This window comes from Neophocaena asiaeorientalis, unplaced genomic scaffold (genome assembly GCF_003031525.2).
Source record: "Neophocaena asiaeorientalis asiaeorientalis breed wild unplaced genomic scaffold, Neophocaena_asiaeorientalis_V1.1 scaffold344, whole genome shotgun sequence".
In the NCBI taxonomy this organism is placed as follows: Eukaryota; Metazoa; Chordata; class Mammalia; order Artiodactyla; family Phocoenidae; genus Neophocaena; species Neophocaena asiaeorientalis.
In genome coordinates, this window is record NW_020174693.1 from 769,159 (window position 1) to 792,424 (window position 23,266).

At 41.6% G+C, this 23,266-nt stretch overlaps 2 protein-coding genes across 30 annotated transcripts in view; one reads left to right on the top strand and one right to left on the bottom strand.

Moving 5' to 3' along the window:
- The window catches only part of ANKS1B (ankyrin repeat and sterile alpha motif domain containing 1B), a 711,904-nt gene extending 709,845 nt beyond the window's left edge, over positions 1-2,059 (top strand). For 6 of the 16 annotated variants that reach the window (XM_024758914.1, XM_024758918.1, XM_024758922.1 and 3 more), the window contains one exon: positions 920-1,044. In XM_024758914.1, coding sequence (XP_024614682.1) covers positions 920-1,030 — 111 coding nt within the window. In that variant the 3' untranslated portion in view covers positions 1,031-1,044. Of the gene's footprint in view, positions 1-903 lie in introns of all 16 variants that reach the window. The other 10 variants (XM_024758913.1, XM_024758916.1, XM_024758919.1 and 7 more) reach the window with 4 other exon arrangements.
- APAF1 (apoptotic peptidase activating factor 1) overlaps positions 1,103-23,266 on the bottom strand; it is a 107,961-nt gene continuing 85,797 nt past the window's right edge. For 6 of the 14 annotated variants that reach the window (XM_024758907.1, XM_024758904.1, XM_024758905.1 and 3 more), the window contains 2 exons: positions 22,755-22,901; positions 9,527-15,824 (listed from right to left, as the gene is read on the bottom strand). In XM_024758907.1, coding sequence (XP_024614675.1) covers positions 15,519-15,824; positions 22,755-22,901 — 453 coding nt within the window. In that variant the 3' untranslated portion in view covers positions 9,527-15,518. Of the gene's footprint in view, positions 1,222-3,137; positions 3,275-9,526; positions 15,825-17,379; positions 18,472-22,754; positions 22,902-23,266 lie in introns of those variants that run through there. The other 8 variants (XR_003005076.1, XR_003005077.1, XR_003005078.1 and 5 more) reach the window with 8 other exon arrangements.

Below are 23,266 nucleotides of genomic sequence, written 5' to 3' on the forward strand. Positions count from 1 at the left end.
CCTTTACCAGGAAACTCTTGCTTCTCCTCCAGCTCTCCGTTTAGACATTACCTTAATTAACTTTTAAATAATGTCTAGTCAACAAGTATTTATTGGGTGCCTACTGTTTAGTGGGTTGCCGGGAGCTTTTCTGAGTTTGAGGGAAACAGGAGTAAACAGAACAGACAGAATCCCACCTTCATAAGCATACATTGTAGTGGAGGATGAACAAATAAACATGATGTATGTGGCAAAAGGATTATAAAGAACAGAGCAGCAGAGGAAAGCAGAAAAGTTGAGGTGCTATTTTGCTTGGGGTAAACTGGTGAGGAGGTGATGTTTGAACTGCACCCTGATTCACATTAGGGCATAAAGCAGGCAGATGTCTGGAGAGTATTCAGGCAGAGAGGTGATGAGCACAGCGGGTCTGGGCTGGGGCTTGGTGTACAGGGAGCAGGAGGGAGGCCGGTGTGGCTGGAGCGTAGAAAGGCAGGCGGACAGGGCCACCGTGGGTCACCTCGAGGACTCTGGGTTTATTCTGACTGTAATGGAAACCACTGGAGGCTTGAGAGGCAGGCAGGACATAGCCTGGTTCACCTTCCCTAGGAAGCCCCCCTGGCTCCTGACATGGGGTCAGTGGCCTTCCTGAGTGCCCACAGAGCACCCTCTTCCCCCTCAAATCTCACTTCTCAGTAAAGTATTCCTACGTCTGCTCCCCACCTGTGTGCCTTCAAGAGCAAGGGCTGTGTCTCACTCACCATCCCCCCCGCCCAGCGCCTTGCAGTAAATGTGTATCAGAAGAACGAACAGATGACTCTCACGCCCCCAACATCCTGAGGTCCTGCCAGAGCACAGTGATGGTTTCCAGGCAGTGTTAGGATGCATGCGTGCAACCCCAGGCAGGTACCGTATAACGGGCATCAGCCTTTCTGTTTTAAAGCAGATCGACCCATCTGAGCAAAAGACTCTGGCCAATCTGCCGTGGATTGTGGAGCCGGGACAAGAAACCAAGAGGGGAATAAATACCAAGTATGAGACCACGATTTTCTGATACTCACCGTCCTCCCGTCCTCGCGGTGCCTTGCACGCCGAGCAGTCCCGGAGCAGGCTTTCCACCCAGCGCAGGAGGAAGACTGCTGTTTGTGTGGCCTTGTCACGGGCGAAAGGCCACTGGCCATTCCTGGGGACGTTCTTTCTGCACCAGTGACAGAAAGTGCAACCAAGACTTTCCAGTCGTAACCCCTGAGAGAAATGAGTTGAGATTTGTGGCTCACTCTCCCGACTCCCCTCCCTGCTACCACCCAAGGTATTTCTAGTGACTTTGCCCCAACACTTGCTTTGCTGTATTTGGGGATAATACCTTAAGAAAAAAAATACAGGGGATCTCTAATACTGCCTAAAAGTATAAAAATCTTGGGTTTATTTTTCACTGTCAGCAGTTTTCAAGGTAGAATGAGAACAGAACTACCCCCAGAAAGCATCTGTAAAATCCTTATCTCACTGAGTATCGTTTCATGCAAAAGGACAAAAAGTACCCCTGATTGCCAGGAAATCCTATTTCCCAATTTCTATATTTGTGGATTTTATATGTAATCAACTATGTCAGATAAAGAAAACCTTTACATCTATGGATTGATTCAAAAACTTAATGATTTAAAACAGAGGAATTTATTATGCACAGAAAAATGTGTCTTGTATTAAATATTTTTATTAAAAGAATGTTTCACTAACACATTGATAAGAAAACTAGGTTAGTTGTGAGGGATGTTTTGCTTTCATTTCAAATAACTAAATTTCTACTGCTACTACCAAGAGAACTGGCTTGGGCGTTGCAAAGTACTATACCAGAGACGCTCACTAGAGCAGGAGATTTGGGCAAGCAGGCTGGCGTCTTACCGAAAGTGCTGACACAGCCATAAGCCTGCAAAGATTTTTTTTTTTTTTTAAACTTCACAGTTTTAAAAAAAACGTTAAACAAAAAATCTAGGGCTCCTGCTGTCAAGATTTCTGTCATGGAAACCTTGTTTGTTTGAGAAAGGTGTTAATAAAATTCTATTGCAAAAAAAATTTTTTTTTCTAGAAAAACACAAATACAAAAAAAAAAATAGAGATTCCAAAGTAATAAAACTCTTTTCTTGAAACAAAATAAATAAATAAATGTTTGCTTACTCTTTGATTAAGTAAAATTTACTTACATTTCATTAAGGTATTTTAATTTTTTTAATGTCTCTGTGGAGTATTTGTATGATACCATAATGTATATTTATGTAGAATCAAATTATATAAACAGTACCAATATCATTATAGAAAAATAACATTTTAATGTATATTGTTCTAACCAATCATATTGTGAATCATTTTGGAGTTCATTATAATAAGCGATATGGATAAATTGTGGGATTGTCTTAATTTTTTTTAATTAACCAATATTATTTTAAACCTGAGATTATCAGTTACATTCATCAGTTGGTGAGTTTTAAAGACAACTAAATTTTATTTCAAACTGACAAATGTATATGGTTTTAGTTCAGTGTTGGAGAATTTTAATACAATATTAAATTACTTGAACTGAACAGTTCCTTGTATATATTTTGCCTATTCACTGTCGATATGTATGTAGTAAATTGAGAGTAAAATAACCCTAAAATATGGTACCAAAAAGAAACTGTATAGGAGCAAAGTAAATAGTAGCTTTGCTGAAAAGGAAACATGTAAATATGCTTGGGCTTCCAGTTATAAATTTTGTAATTTTTGTCATTATTTATATCCTATAAAAAAACACACAAAATAAAATGGAAACTGTACAGCTGCTGGTGCTTGGCATCATTCTGTGAGCACCTTCCCACTTCCATTTAGGATAGAACCAAAGGCCCGGCCTTCTCAGCATCCATAGCTAAAGGGATTTTTTCATTTGGCAAAATTGAGAAAATTTGCTCATTTCCAAGTTCAGCCAGGCCTTTAAAGCTTGAATTTCAGCCATAAAGCCCCCATTGTCTTTAATGTTAAAGTGGGCTGTAAGGAAGAATTACCAAAACAGAAATTGGTAAAAGAGGGAGGACTACCAAACTAGATTACGTTTACAGGACAACATCTACATGTTTGTCTTAGGCTGCCATAACAAAATACTGGGTGGCTTAAACAACAAATTTATTTCTCACAGTTCTGGAGGTCCTGGGAAGTCCAAGATCAAGGTGCCAGCAAGGTAGGTTTCATTCTAAGGCCCTTTTCTCCTGGCTTGGCTTGTTGGTGGCTGCTGTCTTGCTGTGTGCTCACATGAGCTCTCTGTGGTGTGTGTCTGCAGAGGGTGAGGGAGCATCAAGCTCTCTGGCTTCTCTTCTTATAAAGGCACTAATCCCATCATGAGGGCCCCACCCCCATGACCCCATCTTACCCTAATTATCTCCCAAAGGCCCATTTCCAAATACTCACCATGGAGCATTAGGACATCAACATATGGATTTTGAGGGGACACAGATTTTCCATAACAACACTCATTTTTCCTAAAACACATGTACCAGCTATGAGTCGAGTAATAAAAGGGTCATGTTAGAGACACACTGGAAAAATCAATGATTCACATTCCATATCCTGTGACTTTCAGCAAGAGATCTCCCCACTGCTGGATCCAAGTTACTCTCCAAAACACATGCCAAACCAATCACGGGGTGCTCCCAGCCTGACATGCAGAGGCCTAGGGCTTTGAACCTGAAAGGGCTAAAACCATCCAGAGATGGGGCAACATTCACAGAGGCAGAAGGGCAGGTTTCCTGAAGGAAGGTTTGGGCTGGAATTTTAGACAGTAATGCTTTGCCTGGGCTAATTCAGCCCCTTTTTAATCTTTGCTAGCCACCAAGAGGTCAGCAATCCTCTTATTTATTATCTCTGTGGATCAATGCTTATTTGTATCAGTTATGATCCCAGCATGAAGTAGATGGCACACTCCAATTGGGAGAATTTAGGAGTTTAATAAGTAGAATACTAACAAAGGTCTTGGCAGCATGTAGGGAAACTAACCCTGGGCTGGTGTGGCCTGAAGGGAGTGGGAAAGGAGGCGGCTTGTGGAGGGGGCTTCCAGACAGGTGCTGTGGGCTTCAGAAAGGGATCAGTAATTTAAAAAACTCCCAGCAAACAAAAGTCCTAGACCAGATGGCTTCACAGGTGAATTCTACCAAACATTTAGAGTTAACGCCTATCCTTCTGAAACTATTCCAAAAAACTGCAGGGAAAGGAATACTTCTGAGCTCATTCTATGAGTCCACCATCACCCTGATACCAAAACCAGACAAAGATATCACAAAAAAAGAAAATTGCAGGCCAACATCACTGATGAATGTAGATACAAACATCCTCAACAAAATACTAGCAAAAATACCTCAACAAAATACAAATCCAACAATACATTAAAAGGATCATACACCACGACCAAGTGAGATTTATACCAGGGATACAAGGATTTTTCAATATCTGCAAATCAATCAATGTGGTACACCACACTCACAAATTGAAGGAAAACCATATGATCATCTCAACAGATGCAGGAAAAGCTTTTGATAAAATTCAACATCCATTTATGATAACTCTCCAGAAAGTGGGCAAAGAGGAAACATACCTCAACATAATAAAGGCCATACATGACAAATCCACAGCTAACATCATAGAGTAAGTCCCCTACATACGAACGAGTTCCATTCCAAGCGCACATCTGTAAGTCCAATTTGTTCATAAGTCCAACAAAGTTAGCCTAGGAACCCAACTAATACAATTGGCTATATAGTACTGTAATAGGCTTATAATACTTTTCACACAAATAATACATAAAAAACAAACAAAAAATAAAACATTTTTAATCTTACAGTACAGTACCTTGAAAAGTACAGTAGTACAGTACAACAGCTGGCATACGGGGGCTGGCATCGAGTCAACAGGCAAGAAGAATTACTGACTGGAGGAGGCGGAGGAGGTGGGAGATGGTAGAGCTGAAGGATCGTCAGCAATAGGAGACAGAGGGCAAGCTGCAACTTCATTCATGCCTGATGTTGATGGAACACATGTTTGCATCTTTGAAAGTTTGCAACTTGAAGGTTCATATGTAGGGGACTTACTGTACTCAATGGTGAAAAGCTGAAAGCATTCCCTCTAAGATCAGGAACAAGACAAGAATGCCCATTCTCACCACTTTTTTTCAACATAGTTTTGGAAGTCCTAGCCACAGCAATTAGACAAGAAAAAGAAGTAAAATGAATCCAAACTGGAAAGGAAGAAGTAACACTGTCACTGTGAAAACCACTAGAAAACTATTAGAGCTCATCAATGAATTTGGTAAAGTTGCAGGATACAGAATTAATATACAGAAAATTATTGCATTCCTATATACTAACAACAAAGTATCAGAAAGAGAAATTAAGGAAACAATCCCATTTACCATCACATCAAAAAGAATAAAATACCTAGGAATAAACCTACCTAAGGAGGCAAAAGACCTATACTCTGAAAACTGTAAGACACTGATGAGACTCCCAGATGTAGAGAAGAGACTTGTGGTTGCCAAGGGGTAGAGGGTTGGGGGAGGGATGGAGTGGGAGGTTGGGGTGAGCAGATGTAAGCTTTTATATACAGGATGGATAAACAACAAGGTCCTACTGTATAGCTCAAAGAACTATATTCAATATCCTATGATAAACCATAATGGAAAAGAATATTTAGAAAAAAGAATGTGGGCTTCCCTGGTGGTGCAGTGGTTAAGAATCTGCCTGCCAATGCAGCGGACATGGGTTCGATCCCTGGTCCAGGAAGATCCCACATGCCGTGGAGCAACTAAGCCCGTGCGCCACAACTACTGAGCCTACGCTCTAGAGCCCGCGAGCCACAACTACTGAAGCCCACATGCCTAGAGCCTGTGCTCTGCAACAAGAGAAGCCACCACAGTAAGAAGCCCGCACCCCGCAACAAAGAGTAGCCCCTGCTCGCCGCAACTAGAGAAAGCCCGTGTGCAGCAACGAAGACCCAACACAGGCAAAAATAAATAATTTTTTTTAAAAAGAGAAGACAAAAAAACTTAAAAAAAAATAAAAATGGGCTGAAGACCTAAATAGACATTTCTCCAAAGGAGACATACAGATGGCCAACAGGTACATGAAAAGATGTTCAGCATCACTAGTTATTAGAGAAATGCAAATCAAAACTACAATGAGGTATCATCTCACACCGGTCAGAATGGCCATCATCAAAAAGTCTCTAAATAATAAATGCTGGAGAGGATGTGGAGAAAAGGGAAACTGCTACACTGTTGCTGGGAATGTAAATTGGTACAATCACTATGGAGAACCCTATGAAAGTCCCCTAAAAAACTAAATATACAGTTACCATATTATCCAGCAATCCCATTCCTGGGCATATATCCAGAAAAGACAAGAACTCTAATTTAAAAGATAGATGCACCCCAATGTTCACAGCAGCACTATTTACAATAGCCAAGACATTGAAGCATCCTAAATGTCCACCAACAGATGAATGGATAAAGAAGATGTGGTACATATACACAATGGAATATTGGCCATTAAAAAAATGAAATAATGTCATTTGCAGCAATATGGATGGATCTAGAGATTATCATACTAAGCGCAGACAGAGAAAGACAGGTATCATATGATATCACATATATGGAATCCTAAAAAATGATACAAATGAACTTCTTTACAAAACAGAAACAGACTCACAGACATAGAAAACAAACTTATGGTTACCAAAGGGGAAAGGGATAAATTAGGAGTTTGGGATTAACAGATACGCACTACTATATATAAAACAAATAAACAACAAGGACCTGAGGTATAGCATAGGGAACTATATTCAATATCTTGTAAAAACGTACAATGAAAAAGAATCTGGAAAAATATATATATATATGTATGAAACTGAATCACTTTGCTGTACACCTGAAACTAACACAATACTGTAAACCAACTAAACTTCAATTAAAAAAAAAAAATACCCTGATCTCACTCTGCACCATCCACCCTGCATTACCTAAACCCACTGGAAGCCATAGGGCAAGGAGCGCATTGATTTGGTCTACACAAGGCACCTCCAGAACCACAACAGGGCAGGGAAGAGGGAGGAGGGAGTCTGAGGGGCAAACAGAAGAGAGGCAGCCCTTGTACTGAAGGGATTTGCACCTCATTTTCTTGAAGGGGAAATTTGACACACTGGCAACTGAAATATCCATGGGGGTGGAGATCCTGGAATGTTAATATTATTCCAAAAAGGACTTCGATTCAATTACTCCATCTATTTTTTTTTCTTCTTAAATGATACTCTGTGATAAATTTGGGTAAATGAACCCAATGAAAATGATGCCTAGTTAGTTCATTAATAAGTCATGGAAGTGATTTTTTTCAAGACATACCAGATTTTCTGCTGGAATACTTGGGAATATTGCTGGTGCATAAAATGTTTGGATATGATGGGGCAGAAGACGGGCTTAGATAAAGAACACATGGCCACAGTCTCAAAAATCAGCGAAAATTCATACTTGGACCCCAAGCAGCATTGCTCCTAAGCTATTTCTGAAAAGAAAAGAAAATTTGATAAGTGGGCTAGCCTCCAGAGTTGTTCTTCCACAGAACTGGAATACAATAACCGTGTTCAGAAGTCTGTATGGAATGAAGCCTCTTTTTTGTTTTTTAAGACATTAAGTTTTTCAGTTCCTTTATTTTTTATTTTTTTGCGGTACACGGGCCTCTCACTGTTGGGGCCTCTCCCGTTGTGGAGCACAGGCTCCGGACGCGCAGGCTCAGCGGCCATGGCTCATAGGCCCAGCCACTCCGCGGCATGTGGGATCTTTCCAGACCGGGGCACAAAGCCGTGTCCCTTGCATCGGCAGGCGGACTCTCAACCACTGTGCCACCAGGGAAGCCCTTCAGTTCCTTTTTTATACAAGCTATTCACTGAGTATGTTTCCTATGAAAATTAAGTAATATGACAGTTATAGACACATTTTCTTAAAAGTGGGTAACCAACCAACAAAGGCTGGCAGAGTCTACCTGCACCAAGGCTCCAACAGCCTCCCCCGCACTCCCTTCCAGCCATCCACACGCCCAGCTTGCCCCAGCAACAGGGTCCTGCTTCCCACAGAAACCAATTCCAAAGCAGGGAATTTCATTAGGTCTGTTGCCCAATCACCATCCGGCATCCTATGAGATTCCATTAATACTCAAATTTTTGCAATGGAATTAACCCTAAGACTTTGGTGCTGACCCGGGAAATGCCGGTTCCACTTAACTGTTTCCTGTCTTGACCTCAAGCCAGTCTACTGACCGAGAATTCACTCTGTGCTCACCGTGGCTCCATTTTACTTAGAGTCGCTAATGCAGAGATGATCATTCCCAACACAACATGCTGCACTCTGTTGCTCATAAATAATCATAGCTACAAATTATCATCCAGACAGTTTTTGTTTTTCTCTCCAAAACCCCAGAGACCTATGTTTGTTTGTAAGAGCTTCATGGGCATTTAACTTCCCAAGCACAGTTAATGACTAATGATATAAAGACTTACACACACGTCAGACTGAGAGAGAGAGTCTCCATTTAACGGCTCCAGTAGGGTCACTCCAGCTGAGGGTGGCAGTACAGCCGCTGAGGTTTTCAGACAGCCGAGGAGCACACATGTCACTTCGCAAGCCCAGAGCATCTTGCAAGTCCTGCCATACTGGAAAACTCAGAGTGATGTCTCAGCACCCGGTAAGAGCAAGCTGAGATGGAGCTGCTCTTAGCAACTTGAAGTCAGTTCACAACATGGTAATAAAAGCCATTCAAAAGTATCCACATTCAATACTCAATTGTCCTCTGGATGTCTCGGTGCTTCAATCAAATGCCCAACAGCTGCTCCCCAGGGAGCATGCAGTTCTCCCTCTTGTTGCCTCTCGTCAATAAGACATATGAGGGACTTGCCTGGTAGTGCAGTGGTTAAGAATCTGCCTGCCAATGCAGGGGACACGGGTTCGAGCCCTGGTTTGGGAAGATCCCACATGCCGCAGAGCAACTAAGCCCGTGCGCCACAACTACTGAGCCTGCACTCTAGAGCCTGTGAGCCACAATTACTGAGCCCACGCGCCCAGAGCCTGTGCTCCAGAAGAGAAGCCACTGCAATAAGAAGCCCAAGCACCGCAACGAAGAGTAGGCCCCACTCGCTACAATTAGAGAAAGCCCACGTGCAGCAATGAAGACCCAATGCAGCCCAAAATAAATAAATAAAAATAAAGACAGGGGCTTCCCTGGTGATGCAGTGGTTAAGAATCCACCTGCCAATGCAGGGGACACAGGTTCGAGCCCTGGTCCGGGAAGATCCCACATGCTGTGGAGCAACTAAGCCCGTGCGCCGCGAATACTGAGCCTGCGCTATAGAGCCCGTGAACCACAACTACTGAAGCCCGCGCGCCTAGAGCCCTTGCTCCACAACAAGAGAAGCCACCACAATGAGAAGCCCGCGCATCGCAACAAAGAGTAGCCCCCACTCACCACAACTAGAGAAAGCCCGCGCACAGCAACAAAGACCCAATGCAGCCAAAAATAAATAAATATTTTTTTTTAAATGCGTACACAGTTTTCTCAGAGAAGAACAAAAACCAAAAAGCCCAACATGCTAGTGTTGGGTCAGGGGAGACTGGGAAGGAGGAAAGGCACAGGAAATTCAGGAATCCTGTTTTAGCAGACCATCTCTGGGGTGCGCACTTGGCAGGGAGAGGGAAGACTGCAAACTCAGATACCTTCAGGCCACACAGGTGACATGAGTGAAGGTGGACTGTGATGATCCACGCATCCACCATCTCAGGGGGCGGCTGATGCTCAGTTCCAGCTGATGGCTGCCAGGAAGAAAAGACGACCCTGGCTCAATAGATTTTCTAAGAAATCAGGATTTTTATGTGAAACCACCAGATTTTCAAATGCTGGCAACAAGTTCAGTGTTTTTTCAAAAATTAAGTGTGGGCCAAACAAAACTCCTCTGTGGACTGGGCCTGGTCCATGAATCACCTGTCTGTGCCTTTCTGAGATTCCACCAAACTTCAACAATCTTCCACCTTGATTTCTAGTTATTAGAGGAGGTACGGTGGGTGGCTAGGGCTAGGGGATGGAAGAGACAGGGATGCAGGGGTCACTGACATTTGCTGAACTGTTCTTATATACTTGGTTTGTTTATGGGAGTATCAGGAGCTGAATTCAGGGACTAGTAGCAAAGACCAGAGATAAGAGTCTCTTAAAACAAGGGAGAGGTTGAATATTTTCTCATGTAACATGAACTTCAGAGATAAATAGTACAGGGCTGGAATGGTAGCTCCACAGTTGTCATCAAAATCCCAAGCTCCTTCTGTATTTCTGCTCTGCCACCCTTAGCTTGTGGCATCCATCTACAAGGTCACCTCATGGGCACAAAATGGCTGTTAGACCATCATTCAGCGAATCCACACTCCAGGCAGGAAAAAAGATGGTAAGGAATGAAGGGCTCCTGCCTCCCAACTGAGTAAGGCAAGCTTTTAGGAGCTTTCCTGGAAGCTTCACCCTACAAGTTCTGCTTACATCTGCTACCTCTACATAAGCAATTGGAAAATGTAGCTGTTGTTGATTTTAGCTGAGCACGCTGCAGCTCCCAACAATACAGCAGTTGTTAGTGAGGAAAAGGGAGAGACTGGATATTAGGATGGCCACCAACAGTATCTGCCACAAAACAACAACAACAACAAAAAAACCAGTATCTGTCACAATGGGAATGTCACAGCACTAGGTAAAAGGTGAAAGCAAACAGACACAGGTGAGACACCTGAACAGAGAAAACAGTGACTGGAGGAGGAACTGGTAATACTGGTAATACTCCAACCTTGGCAGAGTTGCTCTATAAGCTAGCCATCAAATCCAAGCAGAAAACACCCCCCCAGCTGTGCTAATATGCACACCAGACATCTGTGCTGCTCGGGACGTTCCTGAGAGTGTCACAGCAGAGCAGGTGGACAAACCATGCTGCAAAAGCAGACATCACAGGCACAGCTGGCTGTGGCACAGGAGTGGGACTGGCAATGGCTTGGTAGGCCATCCAGGGCAAGGGCGGAGGACATGGGTTCTCAACCTCCGCTGTGCTCTGGAATCACCCGGGGAACTTTCAAACATATGGATGCCTGGGTCCCATGCCTGGCAACTCTGAGTTAATTGGTCTGGAGTGAGACCTGGGTTTGGGGTGGGGGGCGGTTTATGCAGTAAAGTGTGAGAAGCTTCACTCCTGGATGGACCAGGCCCTCCAGATCCCCTGAGAAGCTGGGTAGCCCACGTAGATCCCCACATCCGAGGCTACCACAGAAGTAGCTCCTTGAGAAGATTAAACCATTTGCTGAAGGCCACACAGCTGGGATGGTAGTGCAGCCAGGATTTGAACTTGGATCCACTTGACAGCCAAAGCAAAGCCGCTGTGGCCCAAGGTCTTTTCCCCAACGCCACTCCTAATCCTCCACCACTCAAGTCCATGCATATCCCGAAAAGAATAACGTCTGGGACAGCTTTCCTGCTGAGCAAGGTCTGTCTCCTGGGAGCCAATAGCCATGAGGACAGATCCACCATGAGGTAGAGAAGGATGCCTGGAGTGAGGTGTGTTCTATGGAGCAAAAGCCGCACAGTCCCGATTTGTAAACCAAGGAAATGTGGGCAGCAAAGGAATAGCAATTTGTAACTGGGACAAAGGTAATTCTACTATTGAGACCTGTGTCAGATGTTTGACATATTTTTCAAGCCTCACAAAAACCTTGCAATTAGATGTTGCAGTCCCTATTTGACAAATGAGGAAACTGAGGCTCTGAGAGTTGGCACCTTTTCAAATGTAAGGAAAAGGAGAAAAGGAAATGAAATCAAGATGGCAGAAGAAACACATGGATCCACTAGCCCCAGGGCTGCCACTAATTTGAAATGAACCCCCTAAAAGTTTCGAAGTAGAACAGGCTTCTCCACGGACCAGGTTGCCGTAGGGCTGCCACCTACCTTGCTCAGTGTTTGAATCATTTGTGAACTGAGACTAGGTTGAGCCGCGGCCAAGTGCTGGCAAATCCAAAGCATCCCCCAACCTCTGCTGTCTGTTTGGCTCCCATCAGAACGGCCCCTGCTGCTTTTTTTCCAAGAGCAATCCCTACGGGCACAGAGATGGGTTAGCCAGGATAACAGAAGTGGAAGCTCTTCAGCAGCAGAGACCACCTTTGACATCATCTCTGAGAGCTCAGGACTTAAGATCGGTCATGCATGACCCATGATGTGAATGAGTGAAATGAACAATGAATTAAGTGCAGAGCTGAAATGATGCTCCTGGATCCTCCAGCCCAGGGGGCTGTGGTGGAGGCCAACAACCACGGACCGAAACTACAGCTCCCCACCTTGCCTATGGGGCCCTAGTGATTTAACCTCTCTACACCTGTTTCCACATCTAGAAAACAGAGATAACAGCTTGCAGCCTTGTCGTTAGGATTTAATTAAATAATGTGTGGAAAGCGCCCAGCACGGGGCCTGACACATAAAAGGCCCTTAAAAAAATAGTAGCTCCTTCTTCCTTCCTCCTAAAAAGGACTTTTTATGTCTCAGAAAGTTGACAGAGTGCAGCAAATAAATCTGAAATGAGAAACACAGATCTCCAAAATCTTCCCCAGCTGCTGAAACTCACACCTTGACCCCTAGTCTGGTGTTCACTGGCCACGTTTCCAAGAGGATTCCACTTCCAACCGAAACACTCAACACATAGCCCAGTGGGTGTTTCCATAAAGAAAAGAAAATCGGATTTGGATTCTGGCCCTGGCTTTATCAGATTAACTGCCTGGGATGTAGTTCTTCCCCTGTAAGCTAGGACTGCATAGTCTGCAAACGCATCAACTACTGTGAAGATAAAATAAGGGCTCGGGAGGGGAGGAAGATTTGAATCTGATGAATGTGAAAGTTTGCTCCAACTCCTCAGAGCAGCCACCTTGGTACTAAGCAGGAGTCTTCATTCACTGCTGGATGTTTCCCAGCTGATCGGTTGCTCAGAACCGCCAAACCCAAACTCAGGCCCAGAATGCTCTCTCTAGACACCTACTCTAGCCCTGGTGATGAGAAATTACAGAGACAGATTTTTCTTTTACTTCCACGTGATAAGCAGTTCTGAGGGCCTGACCTCATAAATGAAGTTACAAAATGAACACCAGCGACTCATTTTCCTGAATCATAACTGTAACGAAAATGTCCCAAGTTTTGGTCTGCTCACAATGCCATCTGACTCAGCAGTAAGTCCCTGTTGATGCCAAACGACTTCAAAGGCCTGGTCTCTGTTGAGTCCCATGTTTGATGCAAATTCTTCTGCCCCTGCCATGTGAATATATACAACTACACAACAATTCTTCGAGGGTTAAACTCATAGCCCCACAGCAAATGATTTTCTAATTTAGGTATTTTAATAGCTGTATGGTATATCCATAGTCTTAAGGATAGAGGTTATGAGCAAGGAAATCCATTCAAGTGCTCTTAAGAGACTAAGAGTTATTAGAAAATCATTTTCTCCTTCTCTAAAGGTCGGTAAGTAAATTACAGTAATAACACAAAACATATGTAGAATAATAGACTGCCATACTTGCCAACTTAAACACTCCAGGGATATGTTTATTCATTTCATATAATTTGGAAGCAGATCTTTTTTTATCCAAGTAAAGTTTTACTTTCCCCTAACGATGCTTCACAGCAAAATGCCAAACTAAAATGGGAAGATAAAGAAAATGCTGGTAATGTGCTACATCTTAATTTGACAGCCTCGTGACATCCTAGTGCAGAGGGAGAACACAGAATGCACTATGGGCATGTGGGCATACAGGAATTCCAATCATTCAGCAAAGATTTACTGAGGCTCCAACTGGAGCCAGGCTTCCGTTGGACTCTGGTATAAAACACCTAACAGACCTGGCTTTCATTGAGCTTACAGTCTAATAGGGGACTCCATTAAATAAATGATACAGGTCAAAAAAACCACGACAGAGAAAAGAGGGGGCTACAAGAGGGCAGGGAAGCCTTCAGTAGAAGGATCATCTCAAGGAAAAAGATAAGAAGGAATCAGGGAAAAAAATTAGGTGGGGGAGGGCAGTATAGAAGAGAGAACCGCACATACGACGCCACAGAAACAAGAGAGCACAAGCAGGTCCAGGATTTTAAAGACAACTGACATGATAAGATAGGCACTTTGGAAGGATCACGCAGAGGCATGACTGCTGGGAGAGAGAGTGATCGGGGAACTGTTGCCACGCAAGAGGATGGGACCCAAATAACACCAAGGAATGTGCAGTGAGCACTTTCTTGGTCCAAGCACTGAGATAAGTAAGCACTCTGTGAGCATTATCTTATTAAATCCTTACAACAATGCCGAGAGGGAGGAACCCCTACAGATAAGCCAACTGCTGATATTTTCTGGGTTTCTTATTATCTCTTGTCCCCAGTTTCCCCCAACAACTAAAATGTGTTTGTTTATTGCCTTGGCTGCTGCTGAAAACAGTGCTAGGCATAGTAGATATTCAAGACATAGAGGACAGACAGGTGGCTGCACGAATAAACCCATAAAGGAATTTTGCCCAAGAGCACACTGAGTGAAGGACCCCACACCCGCTGCACTTACCACACACTAAGCTGTAACTGTTAGTCCTTGCTGGTTCTTCTCGGTGTCCTGTGCCGGTCCCTCAGCTCACCAACCTCCACACTGCCCTGGGCTCAGTCTGGGGTCTCCTGTCTTGTCTATCTACACCCATTTGTTGCATCTGGTCCTGTGGTTTTAAATACCATCAATTCACTGATGACTCTCAGATTTTTATCTCCATCAGAGACTTTTCCTATAAAAGAACCATCTACTCAACAGCCCCAGGTGTCTTCCTAACACCTACCTCAAACCTACTTTGTCCTAAACCCCGCTCCTTTTACATAGTCTTCTCATCTCAGCTAACAGCAACTCTATTCTTCCAGTTGTTCAAGCCGGAGGCCAAAACCTTGGTATCATTCTTGACTTGTCCCTCTCACAACCTATATCCGATCCATTAGCAACTCTTATTAACTCGTACCGTCAAAGTATACCCAGAATCCAACTTGTCACAGCCTCTCCTGCCGCCACCCCAGTCTAGCCGCCTTCATTTTGCCCAGATTATTGTAAAAGCTTCTCATTGGTCTCCCTGCTTCCCTCCTCACCTGTCCTCCTTTCAGCTGATCCTCAACTGGTCCCCACCGCCAAAGTGATCAAGTTACAGCTTACGTCAGATCTCCCCACTGCTCACACTCCTGCGCTAGCTACTATCTCAGGGTAGACATCCTCGCCATGGCCTGGGAGACCCTCCACAGAGCTGGCTGCACCTCCTACTAAGCTCCCCTCGCTCAGTCTTCTCCAGCCACACCAGCCTCCATGCTGGTTCTGGAACAGACCAACCCGTCCCACTTTCCAGTCTTTGCACTTGCTGTACCCTTGCTTGGGGACTCTCTCCAGATACTTGCCTGACTCACTCCCTCCCTCACCCTTCAGGTCTGAACTCGAGTGTCACCTTCCAAACAAGCAGCTCCCTCTAGAACTGTAGCCCTCCTCCTCTCCTCACTTACATACCAACTAATCACTATAAATTTGACTGACTGACTTTTTTTCTGTCTCTCCCTAGCCCCCAACTGCAGGAGGGCAAGGACTTTGTTTTGCTCACTGCTATATCCCCAATACCTACAAAACTGCCAGGCAGTTCTCAACAAATATGTACTGAACGAAAAAATGAATAAATGAATTCTCTTCCTTACAGGATCTTCTCCATGCCAGCCACACCAGGCATCAGAGACAAACTGAGGAAAAAGAAAATTTTGATAGAATTAAATTACATATAGCTGACAAAGCATGGATAGAGGTTGATGGCTTTAATTTGAAGACTCTTTCACATTCGTTTTCTGATCAACAAAGGACAAGGAAGGCGTCTGAAACAATCTGAAAATGTTTTTCAAAAATATTTTAGAAATTTTATTTTTATAAAATGTTTTAAATTCGTGTATTAAAATGTATACCAACACACACAAAAAAATTATGTAAGCTGTATCATAAATACAAAACTATCAGTTTTCAAAACATACAAGACACATCGAATGTAAAAAAAAAATCTTATATATACAAAATGCAATGTATTTCCAATACAAAAAAAAAATAAAGGGGGAAATGCTTGAAAAATGCTCAACCAAAAGTACAAAACAAAACCCTCCCCTTGACTGGCCACTTAAGCTGCTATGAAAGGTTTTTCTTCTTCCTTATGTTACCTGGTCTTTCTTCTCATTTTCTTTTTAATTTATTTGTCAGATAAGAGCCAATCAAGGTGTTTTAAAAGCTGATGTTTGTTGTTATACTTTTACAGCCAGGTGACTTTTAATTCCAAAAGTTAATCCTTTATACTCTGAGCTATAAAGGAGTTCCTAAACATTGTATGCAAATCAAATTATGATTTGGGTATTCTAAGCAGAACATATCATTTACAGAAATTTCTTTTTATAAAATTAAGATTTTCATGTCACATTTGCTTATATCACAGTAAGCCCCTAAATTAATTCCTCAACCCACCATAAAACAAAAAAACAAAAAAACCTCCTTAACAATGTAAAATATTTTATTCACTCTCTTTATGGTTCCCTCAAATGCTAAATAGGAACATCTAATCTAAAATACATCTGGAGGGGTCTGTTCCCTCCCTACCTACCCCACATCTACTAATATGCACCAACAACAGAAACCGGCTCAGTGCTTACCTACTGTTAATGCTAATACTCATCTGATTTAGCTGTTGTTGCAGCAACAAAAAATTTTGAATTTTGGTTGTTTTTCTTTTATGTAAGAACCACATCTATTACTAATTTATCACCATTTCCCTTAACAATATATTTTAGGGAAAATGTTTAGATTTAAGCTACAATTAAAGTTTCTAATCAGGAAATCAAAAAAGCTAGTTACTGATGCTGATATGCTTTTTCCCTGTCAAAACTATCTTTCCTGATTAAACTTAGAGGGAGGGAGGGAAGAAGAGAAGGAGGGTGAGAAGGGGAAGGAAAACAGACTGGCTGGAAGGTTAAAGGTGACATCTTGCAGTCACAATGACTCTTCCAGTACTGTGTAGAAAACCACAGAGAATTCTCTTGAAATTCACTAAGAGAAAAGCACTGGCAATGACGTTCATCTAAAAGTAAATGGAATTAGAAGACTTTTTTTTTTTTTTTTTGCGGTACGCAGGCCTCTCACTGTTGTGGCCTCTCCCGTTGTGGAGCACAGGCTCCAGATGCGCAGGGTCAGCGGCCATGGCTCACGGGCCCAGCCGCTCCGCGGCATGTGGGATCTTCCCGGACCGGGGCATGAACCCGTGTCCCCTGCATCGGCAGGCGGACTCTCAACCACTGCGCCACCAGGGAAGCCCAGAAAATTATTTTTTACTATTTTCTATATCTTGGAAAAATTCTGTTGTTAAAAATTATGATTAAAATTGGTTCCTCGCCAATTATTCAGATTTACTAACATTTAACTGTGGAGCAATTACTTTAAAAAAAAAGAGAGAAAAGTGAGGATTAAGAAAGGTTAAGTTCAGTCAAGTATGAAGTCTGGTATGTAAAAAACCAGAGAAAGCAGGAGAGTGCCCAGTTCAGAGACTGACTGCTAGAGTCCAGGTCCAGCCCGGGGCTGCCATCAGCTAATGAGAAAAGGTAGACCAACAAAATCTACTCACTCCAACACACGTAACTTTTGCTTCACAGAGATTACTTGTGAAAGCTAAGACTCATTTATCAAGTGAATTAAAGGAAATTTTGCAAACTGTGCACGTAGACACAATATTTTTAAAGCAAGTTTAAGGGGTGCACATAAGTTCTGAGATTATATTTGTGAGAACCATACCCCCTTGGGGTAAATGTGGTTCAGAAATCAAGCCACTACTACCCTGAGGCACAGCCTGCATAATAATAATATTATTAAAATATATATTTCCTTCAAATTATTCTCATTAATTATGTCAACCAATTTGAATGCATCGAGGGAGAATTTTACCAGTGGTATAACAAGGTACATATTTACATTTTCATTTGTATCTTAAGGACAAACTGTTAAAAATGATGATGACTATGAAAAGTAAGATTAAAGGTGTGTTCATTTGGGAAAAGCTACATTAATAGTATTCATCCAACCACAAACACTTTCGTAATGAATGCAATACTGCAAAACAATTCACAGCTTTATAAAAAGTTGAAATACAGTTTCATTAGGATTTTTTTTTCCAATTAAAAATTAAAAGAGTTCAACTTACATCACTGCTTAACTATTTTACTCTAAAATCTTTAAAATATATAAAATGCCAAGATTATCAACAGTCACATATGTTTTGAAGTCAGGGGACACATGTATTTTCTTAAGATTGGTTCCATTTGTGTAGAAGGTCTGTGAGGATTCCCCAGTGACAACATTCCACCACTGTTCAGAGAAAAATAAAATTCTTATTAGGTTGGCAATTATAGTGTGAGACAATCTGCAGTGCCAACTGGATCCTTCACCCCATCACCTCCCCACTCCCAAACTAAAGCAAACACCAGGAAGGATGTCTAAGGGTTAATGCTGAATATAGTATTATCAACCCAGTCCACCATTCCTGATTAACCCTGGTGACTGCCTCACAGCTACCCTACACCTAAACCCACTGTAAGGCATGCTGGAGAAACATGCAGCCTACTCAGAGCTGCAGACAGAAGGCTACACAAAGCCCATTATGGCCATGGCTGGACTGAATTCTCCTGTCCGCATATCCTTCTCAGTGGAATGGAAAGAATGACCCTCTCTTCTCTAAAAATGCCCCTTTGCAGAAATGGACAGGAATTTTGGCAGATATCAAGACTACTGATAATACGGGCTGCAGGATAGAATGTTCTCTCTACTGAATCTTCCCTTTCACCAGGAGTGATTCAAGAGCCCATGACCAAGTTTTTTATTTAAAAGTCTATACATTTATTTACTAAATAAATACTGAACATCTCAAATGTAGCAGGTGCTCTGGCCAAGTCCTTCCTTTCTCTTCCCAATTACTGAATTCACTAAGATTACAACAATATTTATATTCCTTTACTAAATGGAGATCATGAAGTTTACCTACATATCTCACAACTAAGATGAAGGCAAAAGAGACCATGTACATGAACACCTTTTGAAAAGGCCTCAGGTACATCAAGATTCTGAGTATTATGAATGCAATGATCACTTCTGTGTCCGTGGCAATGCCTAGCATTCCGCCTTGCTCGTGTGACTGGGTCAACTATTCATTAGTTATTAGTTACACTAATATTAGTTATTAGTAATGGTAACTGGTAAAAGTATACCTTGTGGACTTAAGTAAACCTCAATGAAGCAATATGTACTAACTTGAAATTTTCCAGGACTAACAATTTTGCTTTATAAAATAGCAGTCGCTAGAGGCAAATCGTAGAGGTAGTAAGGCCCTTAGAGATCACCTAGTCCAACTGCCTCACTTAACAAGTAAGGAAACCAGGGTTGAAAGAGAAGAAAGGCCTTGTCACTGTGGACAACACCACTAGCAGGTGGCAGAGGTGGAAGAGTTATCTGGCTTCCAAACCTAGTGCACCCACTGCCTTTCCCTCTATTAAAACAGACCACTCGACTTGGAAACACTACCCCAGCCACTAATGTGAATATGGACTAAAAGACAATGATATTAAATAGGACTTATGCAGGGGACTTCTGGGCAGTGAAACTACTCTGTGTAATACTACAATGGTGGACACGTGTCGTTATACATTTGTCAAAATTCACAGACTGTACAACACCAAGAGTGAACTCTAATAGAAATTACGGATTTTGGGTGATAATGACATGTCAATGAACATTCATCAGCTGTAACAAATGTACCCTCTGGTGGGGGATGTTGACAGTGGGGGAAGCTTGCACGTGGGGAAGGGGTGGGTATATGGGAACTCTGTACTTTCCATTCAGTTTTGCTGAGAAACTAAATCTGCTTTAAGGAATAAAGTAAATTTAAAAAAAATAGCAGGGATATTTTTGGAAGGAGGGATAAATTGGGAATTTGGGATTAACAGATACAAACTACTATATATAAAATAGATAAACAACAAGGACCTACTGTATGGCCCAGGAAACTATATTCAACATCTTGTAATAACCTATAATGGAAAACAATCTGAAAAAGAATATATATATATATAATATTATAATATATATATTATATTGTAATATATATTATATATGTATATATCTGAGTCACTTTGCTGTACAACTGAAACACTGTAAATCAACTATACTTCAATTTTTAAAAGATAGATAGCTAACATTTACTCAGGGTACACTATGTGCCACCATGTATAAGTATTTTACTTGTATTAACTCCTTTAACCCTCCCAACCCTATGAGGTAGGTGTTATTATTACACCCATTTTACAGATGAGAAAGTAGAGGCTAAATCTCCTTGTGCAAGATCACAAAGCTACCGAGTGGCAGATCCAGGCTTTGAATTCAGGTAGTCTGCCCCAAGTCTCACACTCCTGACCTTTATATTCTGTCGCCTCTACGTAATGGAAAACCTGAATTTATCATCATGTATTTCATATTTCAAATCAGCCTTTCTCCTCATGAGTATGAATTAATGTGGATTTCTTGTCATTCTAACAGTATGTACTCTGTGGCATAACACAAGTAAATTACATTATTTTTTACTTATAAATAGGAATAATTTTGAAAGTTAAGAGCTTTTTAGCTACTGGATACCTACTTTATCTTACTGACATTCAATTCATACAGTTTGGATTATAAAGTAAACAGACTCAAAAGGCCTATTTTCTTGGACATTACAGCAGCTGTTCCTTTTTACTTTTAATTTGCTCTGTGCTCTTAGATAGTCTCATGAACATGCTGGGTAGATGCAGGCTGGGCTATATCACAACCAGTTTAACCATGCTAGTAATCAAACCAGAAGGAAGAACAGCCTGATTGCCACTGAAATATACAGACTGAATATATAGGCTATAGGCTCTTTCACCCTGAAGATATAACTTCAACAGTACAGACATCGATTCTGCTGTTTATTTTTCAAGGTTCTCCAGGAACTCTGGAAATCTAGTCACTGATCTCTTATCATATCTTGTAAGCCAGACTCACAATTATGTGATACCCTTCTATGGTGCCCAGAGCATCAAAAGACATGGTCTCTAGAAGCTCAGTGTCAAAGCTGAGCAGTTAAGTTTTTCAGCAGTTAATACGGCTGAAGACTCCCAGCTTCCAACACAAAGACAGCAATGTCGCTCCTCTAAGAATCATCCTCAGAACAGACTAAGAGTGCAGTTTATCTCTACACTAAAGGAGGACAAGTGGTGATAGTCTCACAATCCCCTAATAACTAAATAAAGGTGTACCTTTATTTAGGTACAGGTTAATGCAACATCTTGTAAGCAGCATTGTATTTTCAATGTAAACCTGTAAAGGAATCATAACATACATCCTCTCATAGAGCTAAAAACTGCCCTCTGATTTATCTTTTTTATAAGCTAGATTTTTACATTAAATAAAAGTGCATCTACATAGGTCCCATATAACCAAAAACTTCAATTCAGTCATTCAAATATTTTTGAACATCTATACTGTATTAGACAATTAATCAGAATCATCTCCTACAGTTGAATGTTTTCAGTAAGAAAAAACAGTATCGTAAGATCTAATTCATTAGGGTCTAATTCATTAGGGATCTATTTTAAGTGATCAGTACAATACACAGTATCATCTTCAACCCCTTTTACAAGTAAATCACTACTCAAGACTCAGCTCAAGCATTCCCCTCCAATGGAAGCCTCTGCTAACTCCCAAAGGTAGAACTGTCCTCTCCTTTGTGCCTCTACTATCCTTATGCAAATGTGTCCCAGAACCCCTCTTAGACTTAGAGACTTTATTTATTTACTGTCTGCTTCCTCCAAAGACTGTCAACCACCTGGGCAAGAACCAAGTCTTAAACATTGTGCCACGTAGCAGTGCCAGCACACAGTGGGCACTTAATACATTCTTAGTGAGTGGATGGATAAAAAGATGCAAGCACCAAAAAATGACCCTGAGGCACCACAACACGCTCAACTGTGGCCTCAGTATTTGCTAATAATAAGTTTGTATAAGGCAATCTACTAAGTAATTTTAGGAAATTCACAACCTCTGTGAGCATCAGTTTCCTCACCTACAAACCAAGAATGATAAAATTTAAGCCTCGCAAAGCTGGCTAATAAGATGATGTAAGTAAAGCATTTTGTAAACTATAAAGCAACATGCTGCCGCTGCTATTTTTATTATTACTACCACAACTACCACTACTATTACCACTAATACTTAAGAAAGGAAATTTCACAAATAAATTTTTTTAAAGACTCAACCAACATAGCTCACAATTAGTGAAGTAGAAAATCAAATTAAGTTAAACACCCCACTTTCTAGTCATTCTGATCACCTAAGACTTTGTTTGGGGCAGGATGAGAGCTCTGGACTCAGAACATCCCTAACACTGTCATCAAAACTTCCAAGAGACCTGAAGAATGCAGCCTTGCAGATCTCAGTTTCATCACTCAGAACGGGATAACAGTAATCACCCTTCCTCTCTGATGGGTTGTACGAGGCCCAACTGAGACACAGGAAGTGAAAATAATTTGGAAAGTAGGATACAGGCTGTTCTTTTCTTTCAGTCTTTGAGAAACCCTTACCTTAAGATATCCTCCAGCAGAAACAAGCATTTTGCTATCTGGAGAAAAGCAAAGGTCAGTCACCCAGCCTCCGTGAGTAGCAGCTCCTTCTTCTACTGAAATCGGAGCAAACAAATGAAGAAGCTCACCATTTGAGACATTCCATATCTATAAAAACGATACACAGTTCATTAACAGGGTTACTCAGAAGTTTTATATATCTATCTCATTTGGAACATATTTGGAAATCTTTCTTAAAAATATAATTACAATTCAGTGATACCTTAGGAATTTTTTTAGATTACATTCTCTCCTGTGCAAATTTTTAAAAACTACTAATTATAATTAAAATGCATTACTTACAATATTTATCATTAACTATACTCCAAAATATATAACAAAATGACTTAGAGTGACTGATTAGAATACTGTGACTCTTCCACTGAATAAAAGGAGTATGGGGCTTCCCTGGTGGCTCACTGGTTAAGAATCCGCCTGCCAATGCAAGGGACAGGGGTTTGAGCCCTGGTCTG